This window comes from Chamaea fasciata, unplaced genomic scaffold, assembly GCF_029207755.1.
Source record: "Chamaea fasciata isolate MVZ Bird 193981 ecotype frontalis unplaced genomic scaffold, bChaFas1.0.hap1 SCAF_11, whole genome shotgun sequence".
Taxonomy (NCBI): Eukaryota; Metazoa; Chordata; class Aves; order Passeriformes; family Sylviidae; genus Chamaea; species Chamaea fasciata.
Genome location: NW_027094096.1, coordinates 14,647,528 through 14,659,537, shown reverse-complemented (window position 1 = coordinate 14,659,537; position 12,010 = coordinate 14,647,528). Strand labels below are relative to the sequence as shown.

Below are 12,010 nucleotides of genomic sequence, written 5' to 3'. Positions count from 1 at the left end.
TGGTCAGCAAACTGCAAACCAGTGGTCTGGTGAACTCCGAGCATGTTGCATGGAAAGAGCATCTCTCAGAGAAATGTATAAGGCAGTTCACAGCCTCTGGCTGGTAGCAGCAGTGCCAGATACCAGTCCAAGCCCCACAGGAAATTCAGGGATGTTCCCAGAGCTTGTTCCCAGCTGCAATGCCTGCCAACACCCAGCCTTGGTTGCCAGCAGAGGACCAGGCTGGAGCTGGGGCTCTGGAAAGGCACAAAGGGGAAAGCTGGGGCTGCACCATCTCATGCCCATTAGCACATTGTGGCTGCTCTAGCCAAACCAGCAACCTCTGAAGTAACGCCATGGGTATCAGGAAGGGAATTCCCATCCACATGGGTGGCATTTCACAGCTGCCAAAATGCCCTCCCCGCCAGCTCCCCGGCAGCGTTTCCTTGGTTCAGCAGGATAGGAGCCTGCCAAGAGGGATCAGCTTAGCGAGAGATCCAGGTATCCTGGCTCTTGTCCCAGAGCCTTTCTCAGCACAGAGCCGTGCTCCAGCCTGGGCTGGATTGGGCTGGGGAGATGAAAATGGTTCTTCATTGTCTGTCCTTAGTGACTCTGGAGTTTCTCAGACTGGCTCTTTGCTACTCAAGCAAAGCTTTGGCCTCTTCATCCTGCAGTTTCCTGCACCATTCCCAGGGATGCCTTCCTGGTTGTGTGGGTAACAGAACGAAAGGCACCAGTTTCTGGAGGCTGGGATGCTCCCTCCACACAAGAGGGTGTCACTGCAGAATGGCCAGAGCTGCCCCAAACATACCCGGCCTGACTCACACAGCGAGGAGTAAAATGAATAAACACTTCGGCCTCTCTTCTGCAGTAGCAGCCAGGGAACAGCTGAAAGAGCCTGGCTTCTGGGGGGCAGCTGCCACACGAGCACCCACCCTGAGGCTTGTCTGACAGAGCTGGGACCCTGGGTCTCAGCAGGTCCTTGGGAAATGGGTTCCCAGAGGAATGACAGGGCAGGACCTGCCATAAAACCAAGCTGCTGCCTTAAAATGAGCTGCTCCTGCCATCAAGGGGGCCAGGCAGTGACACTGCTGCACAAAAGCTGCCCTTTTTACCACAAAGACCTGGTGTGTAGGGAAGCAACGTCCATGAAAGCTTTGCTTCATCTAGGGAGTTTTGTCAGGAAGTCAGTTTGAAAGTGACCTTGTTCCAAAGACCTGGCAAACGTTTATGGAGGGGAAATAAATCCTGAAACCTGCGCCCAAAGCTTCTGAGATCACCCCTCCCAGGGGAGCCGGTTGGGTATGGATTGCATAACAGCTTCTGGGACGGGAACTGTGAGCAGAGGCATGTGTGCAGGGCTGTCCAGAGGAGACACCTGTGCCAGGGACATATCCCTGAGATGGAACACTTGTTTTCCAACCTTCAGGGTGGTGACAAATTTGAGCTGTGGCCAGGCTAGGTTTTCAGCCTGTGACCCAAAGAGGAAAGGCTTGTTGTGTCATTCCTGGGATCCAGCTTGCAACCCAGTTCTTACAAGCAACTTGTTTTCTATTTTCTGTATTTCCTAGGATCCTTCAAGCTTTGGAGATAAAAATACTTGGATCTCTAGAAGCACATTTTGCTCATCTTGGCTGCTTCCTAAAAGACCAGAGAGCAGGCACGGCCAACCCTGCCACTTCCTCACCTCCTGCATGCCGCACAAGCAGCAGCATCCTATTTTATTCCTTCTCACCCCTGGGCCCATGGCCAGGACTAGTCTAAATTTTCTTGCCAACACATTTTTCCTCCAAGATGTTCTGCCAGTCAGTAAAACCCTAATGCATTGTCTAAAGGTTCTTCCCAAATCTGTTTTGGACAATTCCCAATTTGTAATCCAAGATGACTGCCGCAGCAAAGCAAAAAACATTTTGGGAGGACTGTGGGATAAGGGACATCCCAGTCCCTGGGGCAGTCCCTGATGTCAGGGTTTCACCTCCCCCTTGACACCTCTTTCACAAGAGAAGGCGGGGCTAGAGATGCCCAGAGGATCTGTTCCAGATCCTCTCAGTGGTTAAAAACCTCTTCACCACCGCCTTGCAGTCTAAACTTGGCCTCAGCCATTTCATTTCCAGAGACATCCTTCCATGCAAATCCTCCCCTTCCTCTCCTGATCCCCGGGGAATTCACAAGTATACGTGCTTCCGCTTGGAGATCGCAACCCTTGCACATGAAGGCATTTCACAGCAGCAGCAGGCAGGCGGAGGAGATGTGGAGCAGGAACACACCAGTGTCGCTGCCCCCACTGCCCCGCGCAGCACTCGCTGATGCATCTAAGAAGCCTCCACCGAAGCAGACGCTTTTAGAGGCCCAGTCCCTACAGCCCAGAAGCGAAAGGCACCCGGCAGGCTCTGCAGTGGGCAGGGTGCGAGCGCAGCAAGGGGAGCTGCTGCCAGGCAATTCCCAGGTCTCCGGTGTGGGCGAGGGCTGGCAACCCCTAATGACAGCCTGTTCCTGCTGCCTGCCCCGCTCTCGTCCCACAGAGACACCGACCTGTTGCCGGCAATTACAGGCGGTTTGCAGCTCCTCGGCTACCACAAACATAGACATAATTGCAGCCTGTTCTCACTCCGGCCGGGAGGGACCGGGCTGCCCAGCGCCGCATTTCCTCAGCCCTCTGCAAAACCCCGCAGGAGGGAGAGAGAACACCAGCTCAGTAATTGTCATAACTTTCTTCCCCACCAATATATGCAAATGTCAGCACTAGAAGAAATATTGATCCAGCGGAGAACTTTTTAAGCCCTCCAAAAACATAGTTCAGTTTTCAGGCTAATCTGTTGTCTCCGATATCCCCACGAAGATAATTGTGAAAGTGCTTTTCAGCACAGACTTCCCAGTGCAGTCTCGTTCTTTTCCTCACTCGAGTTTGTCCAGTTGCCTAGCTGATTGAAACTTACGTCAAATATTGTTCATCTGAAGTTAAAATTTACACGCTGAAAACTGAAATCTGCCTCTTTTTTTTTTTTTTTAATCAAAAGGCTTGTGGCTCCATCAAGGAGCTAAAAGAAAGCCTGGATTTGTACTTTTCCGCAGTTTTTAACATGACACTCTCCCTTTTATTTATTTTTCTTTTTTTAAACTATGAAGGCTCAGCAGGCAAGCCTCTGCAGGGACGAGGGCTTTGCACCGGTGAGATCTGCAAACATGTCTCTTCTTTCTTGAACTTTATTTTTCTCACGGTCTCTGAAAAGGCAAGATCGGGTGATACGTGTGGGATTGGCCCTGTACAGGTGCAGATCAGGTACAAGAGGAGGTGGAAAAACATTACTGTGTATACTCAAAAAAAAAAAAAAAAAAAAAAGAAAAAAAGAGAGAGAGAGAGAGAGACAGAGAGAAAGAGCGAGTGAGCACATTTTTGAATAGGCCAGGTCTAGTTCTTGGCAGGATGACTCAGGCCTAGCTGGCAGACTATGGGAATAGGAGTGTGAGAAAGTCAGTCAAGCGGAGGGGAGAAAAAAAGGATTCAAGTCCCCAGGCAATTTTTTTTTTTTTTTTCTGAAGTAACCCACAAACTGTCCAAACCAGCCGGAGGTGGCAGCAGGGCGGCTGGGCCAGGGCCGAGGGACAGGCACCGCCCTCCCTGCGGTTTCGCCTCTGCCCCGCGATGTCAGCGCACGCAGCACCGCGTCCGTGCCCGCGCCGCCAGCCTGGCGTGCGAGCCGGGCAGCAGAAAACACGGCGGGGACCGCCCTCGGCCCCGAGTGTGCCACCGCGCACCTGCCCCGTGCCCCGCGCTCCTCCGGGCACCGGCCCTGCCCAGCCCCGGGCACACCTGCGGGGGGAAGGGGCAGCACCACGTGGCATTGCCCGGGCGGGCATGGGGACACCTGGGTGACCGGGGGGAGATCCGGTCTGCTGTGGGGAGACCTAGGTTGCCCTGGGGAGATCTGGGCGACCACGGCAATGCTGCGGGCACCGTGGGAGGACGCAGCCACCGCAGCGCGCCCCGCGGTTCGCCGCAGCCTCCGCACACAGTAGCTGCGCTCCGGCCACCACAGCTGAGCCCGGCCCGCCGCGTCCCGGCCATCACCCCGGAGGGCCGCGGCCCCCCACGGCGCAGCCCGCCCCGGGGCCGGCGGTCCCCGAGGGGAGCGGGCGGGGCCGCGCCTGCCACGGGCGCCAATTAACCCGGTAATTAGCGCGGCGCTCCCCGCGCCACCCCCCCCCCCCCCCCCCGCCGCGGGCGGTGCCCAAGGGGTTAAACCGCGGCCGCCCGCCCCGCGCCATTGGCCGGCGGCCGCCGCGCGGCGCGCAGCCAATGGGCGGGCGCCGTCCACGAGCGGGGCCGCGTGCGGGCGGCGCCCATTGGCTGGGCGCGAGTGTGGGAACGGCGGCGGGGGACGTTTCACACGAGCCGCGCGCGTGCGGCGCGCGCTATATAAGTAGGGGCGGCCAAGGGCGCGCGGCACCCGCGCCCCGCCGGCCCCGCTGCCGCCGCCCCGAGCGCTCCGCACGGCCCGGCCCCCCCACTGCCGCCGCCGCCGCGGCGCCTCTTCCCGGCCGCGCACCATGCCGGCCGACCTGATGGAGAAGAGCAGCGCCTCGCCGGTGGCCGCCACCCCCGCCAGCGTCAATGCGACGCCCGACAAGCCGAAGACGGCGGCGGAGCACCGCAAGGTAAGGGCGGCCGGGAGGGGATGGGACGGAACGGGCAGCGCTGTGCGGAGCCGCGGCGGACGCTGACTGTCGCCTCTCTTGCAGTCCTCTAAGCCCATCATGGAGAAGCGGCGGCGAGCGCGCATCAACGAGAGCCTAGGGCAGCTGAAGACGCTCATCCTGGACGCACTGAAGAAGGATGTAAGCGCAGGGGGGTCGGGGCGGGGGGTGCGGGGACAAACGGCAGCGCCGGGCCGGTCTGAGCCCCGCCTGTTCCCGCAGAGCTCCCGGCATTCCAAGCTGGAGAAGGCCGACATTCTGGAGATGACCGTCAAGCACCTGCGGAGCCTCCAGCGAGCCCAGATGACCGGTGAGTACCGAGGGGGAACCGGAGACAGGGAGCTGGGATGGCGCTGCCTTTATGCTGGGGTCATCGCACCCTGCCTGCCTGCTCGGTAGAGAGGGTAGCAGGAGCACCAGGCTCTGCACCTGCATCCCCAGGGAGCGATGGAGGGAAGGTACTGTGTTCTGAACCTGTATTCCTGGTGGCAGTGGGTCTGCACCTGAGTCTAGTATATGAGAGAGTCATGGAGTGCTTCCTCCATCTCTACTGCTGGGGGGTGGTTGAGGGGCATCATGCTTTCTGCTAGTATCCCCAATAAGGAGATGCTGGGAAGGTCACTGTGTTTGTGCTGGAGGGCACTGGGAGGGCTTCGGTCCCAGCTTGAGTCCCCTCTGCTAGCAGAGCTGTGCTCTGCACATGGATCTGTTTTGGGGGTGTGAGAGGCACAAGAGCTACTGGAGAGACTGTGTCTCCAACCTGGGTCCCTGGTATATGGGCACATAAGGAGATTCTTGGGACTTGACTGTTCCCCACCTGGGTTCCTGGTGCTCGTGGACTTGGTAGCAGAGAGGCTGTGCACTCCATCCAAATTCTTGGCACATGGGAACACAAGACATACTGCCAGAGGGGCTGCTTTCCCCATCTGGATTCCTAGTTCAGAGGGGCTGTAGGATGTAATGCTGGTGGGCTGTGCAGCCTGCTGATGGCTGTGTGCCTCTCTCCTCCCACAGCTGCCCTGAGCACAGACCCCACGGTACTGGGCAAGTACCGAGCCGGCTTCAGCGAGTGCATGAACGAGGTGACGCGGTTCCTCTCCACCTGCGAGGGCGTCAACACTGAGGTGCGAACCCGACTCCTGGGCCACCTGGCCAGCTGCATGACTCAGATCAACACCATGAACTACCCTGCGCCCCCCCCGCCGCCCCCGCTGCCACCGGCCGCAGCCTTTGGGCCACCCCTGGTTCCTCCAGGCAGTGGCGTGGGGCCGCTCCCGGGCATGCCCTGCAAGCCAGGTGCTGATGCAGCCAAGGTGTACGGTGGCTTCCAGCTGCTGCCGGCCTCTGATGGGCAGTTTGCCTTCCTCATTCCCAGCACTGCCTTTGCTCCTGGTGGAGCTGTGCTGCCTCTGTATGGTGGCCCACCCACAGCTGCCACTGCTGCCTCGCCGCCAGGCCCGCCACCCGGCACAGCTGACTCAGTCTGGAGACCCTGGTGAGGGTGGCGGGCACCGGACTGGACTTGGCGCTGCACCCCGTGCTGCTGGCACGGCTGTACATAGATTATATGTTCATATTGGATTGTGCCTTTGTACCATAGCACTCCCTTGACAGTGTTTCGTGTTTTACACGAGATCTTTCTTCTTCCTTTCCTCCCTTTCCTTATGTGACACCAAAGATTGGGGGTTTGTTTTTTGGTTGGGACTTTTTTTTTTTTTTTGAATGCTCTTAAAATAAAAGTTTCCCTTCCATTTTGGAAGGCCTTTGGAGAAAATTTGAGCTCTGGCATGTGTGCATAGGAGAGAGCCCAGTTCCTGGCTGCCTGTGGATCTTACTGCTCCAGGGCTGCCTTGTCCTGCCTGCCAGGCTGGAGCTGTCACTCAGACCCTCTGTCCCCTCTGTCTTGTGAAATCACCTGGCCCCTCTCCCTGCCCTGGGGCAGATGTAATTACTGCTGCTTTGGGAGCAGCTCAATTAATCAGACTTGTTAAAAGGAGCTTGTACTTGCAGAGCTGGTGGATGTGCTGTGGGAGGCACCTTTGCTCTGTTCTGGCACCTCGGGCTGATGGAGTTTGTGTAGCCGTGGTAAAGCAAGACATTGAGCTGCCCGGGTGAGCCTCCTGCCGTGGACCCGGAGGAGCCTGCTTCCCAGGCTGTAGTGTAAATTGCAAGTGACTCCAGTCAGTTGATTGAGGGAGTGGTGCCTGCCAGCTTCTCGTGTTACAAAAGCAGTGGCTCTCCGCAGGACAAGCCTGACACGAGTGCTCCCGTCTCCCGGCTGACGGGCTGCAGCAGGCGCTGGGCACCACCTCCACCTGGACTTAAAAGCATAGAGCTGTTCCCGACCCTGAGCACCAGCCAAGCTCTGCTTGATGATTAATGCTTTGCATGTGGTTTTGATAGAGTCGGGCATTTCCTCTGCTGTTATATGGAAAACACGTGGTCGAGGGAGTGATGTGGGGCTGCAAGGACTCTAATCATGAGCTGTAGCTGACCCCTGTGACTTGGGGATGCCCTGTTTCCAGGCAAGATGCAAGCCATAGATAGTGGCGAGCAGCAGTCTCAGGTTACAGCTTGCATGGCCCTTCTAAACAAGTCCTAACTCAGAGCGGAAAGCTCTAAGAGGTGTCAGGATCCACTAGGTTTTCCGTCCAAATCCTGCTGCAAAAGCTTGTTGGATTTTGTCTGGATCAGCCAGGTGCTTGACTGTATCCAGGTGCTGGGGAGAGTGACACCAGATGTATTAAACCTGCTGGGGTTTGACTCCCCAGCTTTGCTCTTGGTAAAGAAACATATTCACCTGATCTGAAAATACATCCTGGGAAGGGAGTGGTATGTGCCTGGGGTATCTCTCTCTGCAGAGTGTACTGATGAAGCTGCGGGCAGAGGGAGATTTTTTTGTTTGTTTGTTTGGTTGGTTTTTGTTTGTTTTTTTTTTTAAAGGACCTGATTTCCCTGGGATGAGCTTTCCCTTCTCTCTCCTTCAAGACCTTGCTGGCCTGCCTGCATTGCCACCCTCACAGAGGTATCTCACAGCCAGGTTTTGTGTGCAAGGCTTGGGAATATCAGATTTGCTGTCCCAAGGCAGGTGTGTAGCTGTAAAGGCTGAGCTTTCCTTCCCTTCCAACAGCCAGAGTGTCACCTTTCTGCACTGGAGGTACTGAGGATAGGACTGAGCCCACGTTCTGTTCAGGGAAGTGCTCGCAGGACCTGTCTCAGGATTGCATCAGACCAGCTCCTGTTGCTGGATGGCTTGTATGGGGCTGATTTAGACCAGTAATGCATCACCAGTAAGAGTGAATGCTGTTCCATCTGAGCAGAGTCTTCCTTTTCTGCTGAAGTAGTTGGTTTGGAAAGCACATTAGAAACAAGAGACTTTGCTGTAGGCTAATGGAGAACATACAGCAGATCCCGGAGTGAAAGACAAGATGAACCTATTTGCTAATGGAGTTTAAATAGCCTAGTATAAAGCAGATATGGCATGCTTGGACCGGTTTCTCCAAAGCTTTCTCTGTTTACTCTATCCCACAGCCTGTTGACATGAGAGATCTGCTTGAGTTTGTGAGCTTTAAGGGGATCAGAGCAATTCCCAAGAGCTGTGCTCTTGGTGCCAGTTCACTGAGCCCGTGACGAATTGGGATGACAAATGCAGGCTGTGGGTCTGTGGATCATTGTGTGTGGGAATTCTCCTTCAGGTGCAGCAAATGCCTTTAAACTGATGCTGTGGGGTGAGCAGGCAAGGGTAAGGGAGGGGTGGGGAGGGCCAGGGAAGGTACAGGGCTGAGCTGTGACCCTGCATGGGGACTGTGCAGGAAAAGGGACTGGACCTAGTGCTGCCAGATGGGATGCAGCTCCTATTGGCTTCCCTGGGCACCTTGCTGAGCCCTGTCTGCCGGGGAGAGGATCCTGGGAAGGGCTGGAGGCAGGTTTGTCTCTCTCATGACCACTCTTGGGTTGGTCAGCACATTGCCACAATCCTGTGGGTGCATTTGCAGACCGGAGGGTGCTGAGCTGGGAGGAGCAGTACTCCAGTCCCTGCTTGCAGTGCACCTGCACGGGGGTCCGTGGGCAGGGGGCTTTTCCTGCCTTCCCAGCGCCCTGCCTTGCCCCCCACCCACCACAGAGCTTACAGCCCCGGCTGCCCCTCGCATCCCCGCAGCTCCCTTCCATCTGCTGCTGCTGCCGTCCCGGGAAACCTGTCATTAAAGTCAATTAACTTTTCCCACACTCCTCGTGAGCGGTGCAAAAGCCCCTCCTTGCTTCCTCCTTGGCTCTTAAGTGCTACCATATGGCACAGGCCCCCGCGCCCCCCCCCCGCCCCCCCACGCCCGCCCTGCCTTTGATTCCAGCCAGACAGCCGGAGCTTTATGATTTAAGCCGGGAGAGCCCTCGTACCAAGCCCTGGGCCGCTCTGCGGCCAAGGTGGTTTTTTTAGCAGGCAAGGCTGTTTTCTGGCAGGAAATGAATAGCTCCCAGATGAGCTCAGGAACCTGAGAGGTCGTGAGAAAGGAGCGAACCCCCGGCGCGGTGGCGGGCTGCCAGCGGTGTGGGGAGCGCGGGAGGGAGCGCGCCGCTGCCGCCGCACACGAGCGCGCCCGGCCCCCGCTGGCAGGCGGCGGGGCCGGACGCCGGCAGCCCGCGGCCGCACGCCGCCCGCACGCCGCGGCCGAGACCCGGCCCCGGGGCGGCGCAGCCCCCCGGCCGCCTGTCCCCCGCCACCGGCCGCGCTCGTGCCAAGGGCCCGCGGCCGACGGCTGACCTTGGGCTGCCATCCAGGCGTCCGGCCCGCAGGGAGCGAGGGCTGGTGAAAAAAGCAGCCTGGCCGCCGGGTCGGGATTTGGGGGGAGCCAGGACAAGAGTCCCCCGGGAGCAGCACTGCAAACCCGCCTGGGGGATGCGTGCAGCGGGGCGTGTGAGCTGGTTAGGGTGGCTGTGTGCTGTGGCCGGGGTGCCCCAGCCCCGTGGCTTCCAGTTGGGACACACAGCCCGATGGTGGGACCAGACTTGCGAGCCCGTGGCTCTGGCTTGCCCCAGCACCTCTAGGCCAGCAGTCCCCTTTGCTCTGCCGCTGCCCCTGGGGCAGGGAAGGGGACCTGTGATTTACAGAGGTGACGTGTTTTACTTAAAACAAGTCAAACAAAAGCCCGGTTTGTTTTGCGGAGCACAGACTTCCTGGGGGGATCAGCCCAGACAAACGACTCCACTCCCATTTATTAAACATTTGTGGCCATGCGATCAGCTGGTGCTGGGAACGGGCTGGGATAATCTTCTCCCCTTCCCAGCCTCTGCAACAGGAGTGATTTCTGACGTCTCTGCCTGAGCGGAGCTGTGCCCCAGGGGTACCAGCTCCTCATTCCAGTCCCCTTTAGATATCCAAGGACACTGATATGATCCACACAGGCCATAGCCTCTGGACCATTTTCTTGCTCTCCCCTGCACCAGCATCCACACTGAGCACTGGGAGCAGGCTGGGGGCACATGTCCCTTGTGCCAGCACCAGAGTGAGGGCTGTGAGGGGGCTGTGTGGCACTGAAGGGGTGCGGGGTTGGAGGGGGCCTGCTCCTGCTGTGTTTGCCAAGGGGAGTGCAGGGGCAGGAGGGCAGGGCAGAGGTGCTGTTGCTGAAGGACAGCCTTGGAGTTAGGGCTACCTGCAATCTGTAATGATTAGGAAGCTGCTCCCAGAAAGGGTTTATTGCCAATAAAGCCAGCTCAGCACAACTGCTGGGGCATTAACCCTTATCTGCCTGGCGCGATAAGAGCCCTGGGCTTTGCCTTCCGGCCTCAAGAGAGCAAACACTCACCACAGGGCATGGTACAGACTGCACCATGCCCTGTCACCCTGGGGACACAGCCAACATCCTGTGTGGGTGGGACGCGCCGCCCCAGCACGTGTTCCCAAAGCCCCCGGCCCTGGCCTCCCCCTCCTGCTGCCCTGCACACAGGGGTGAAGGCTGTGTACCCAAACTCCCGAGGGGTTCAGCTGTACAAAAGCAGCATCCTGCTTAATTAAAAGCAGACCTGCTGTAATGAGCCTGCCAGCACAACAGCGTGGCTCGGACAGTGCTGCTAGAACAGAGGCTGGGACTCAGCCTCATTGCAGGACTGAGACATGAAGTGGCTCAGGGACTGGGATCCAGGGCTGGGTCACCCTGTGACTGCCTGCAAAGCCATATCTCGTTCTGTGTCCTCCCAGCCCTGCCAAGGAAACACAGCCTGTCTGATTCAGTCTGCTGTTGCATGGCACCTCAACAAAACTCATCCCTAAAAGCGCTCCTGGAGGGGGGCCTCTGCTGGGTTTGTCCCCCAGGTGGGGTCACACACCATCCCTGGGCTGTTGGCTCCCATCACACCTCCCAGCTGCGCTGGTACCAGGATCAACAGCAATTGTGCCTGCCCTGCAAGGCTGTGCCAGGAGGAGGCTGCTCCCTGCTCAGGGCTGGAATGGCACACACCACTGTGGATATGAGTGCACTGGGGTGCCTCACAAGAGCCTTTCCAATGGTGACCTTTTTTTTCCCTGTTGTTTTGTCAGCTTTTTCTTGCTGCTGAGGAGGTCAGAAGTGTTGAGGAATGTACTTAGTGCAGGTACCTTGGTGTGCAAGCTGCAGGTTGTTCCCTGGACAGGGGGAAATGGCTGGAACTGCAGAACAGGAGCTGTGGACTGGCATTAATTGTTTGTCTAAGGGCATGGAGACCTGTGGCATAGCCCAGCAGGGAGGTACCTGGCTGGTCACCCAGAGACTCTACAGGACCCAGTGAAGAGTGAGGAGACCCCAGACTAAATATCACCATTGGACCAAGAGGCAAATACAGCACAGACTGTGAGGGTATAAAACCCCAGGGATTGCTGTGTTCAGGTCCCTCCCTGGGAACACACAGCTCGACCTGTTGTCATTTTAGTGCACCACGATTAAATTAGGAACCAGAGGTCTGGACTCTGTTATGGTAAACATGGAGTTGAGTCAGGGAATGAAACTTGTCTGACTGTGTGAGTGTGGGATATACAGGGAGTCAAAGGGGGCACCCATAGGCTCACTGGAGCCACCCACTGCTAAGGGGCTTTGGTCCCAGCAGTGAAAGTGCGGGGTGGTGTGAGTGTGATCCCCAAAGTGACTTCTCAATGCTCAGGCATGAATATCCCTTTAAAAAGAGGGCTGTCAGCAATCACTGGAGGCTCCCACAGCTTGTCCCAGTGCAGAAGATGGGCTGTAGCTCTGTTCTCTGGAAAACATTATGAGTTCTTGAAACCATAAAACAATCTGGCCGATGTTTCTCCCTCTGACGCTGGAAATCTGGACAGTGTTTGTAGCAAGAGAGGGAGCAGGAAATAGGCACA

At 57.4% G+C, this 12,010-nt stretch overlaps 1 protein-coding gene across 1 annotated transcript; it reads left to right on the top strand.

Moving 5' to 3' along the window:
* The first annotated feature begins 4,362 nt into the window (after positions 1 to 4,362).
* On the top strand, positions 4,363 to 6,536 carry HES1 (hes family bHLH transcription factor 1). Its single transcript, XM_066193327.1, has 4 exons — positions 4,363 to 4,635; positions 4,720 to 4,815; positions 4,897 to 4,984; positions 5,689 to 6,536. Exons 1-4 carry the CDS (start codon positions 4,528 to 4,530, stop codon positions 6,171 to 6,173), a joined length of 777 nt encoding a protein of 258 aa, XP_066049424.1. The 5' UTR covers positions 4,363 to 4,527; the 3' UTR covers positions 6,174 to 6,536.
* Positions 6,537 to 12,010: the final 5,474 nt, after the last annotated feature.

Coding starts and splice junctions, on each gene's coding strand:
- HES1 (XM_066193327.1), top strand. CDS start 4,528: ATGCCGGCCGACCTGATGGAGAAGAGCAGCGCCTCGCCGGTGGCCGCC. Junction 4,636..4,719: donor CGGCGGCGGAGCACCGCAAG/GTAAGGGCGGCC, acceptor CCTCTCTTGCAG/TCCTCTAAGCCCATCATGGA. Junction 4,816..4,896: donor TGGACGCACTGAAGAAGGAT/GTAAGCGCAGGG, acceptor CTGTTCCCGCAG/AGCTCCCGGCATTCCAAGCT.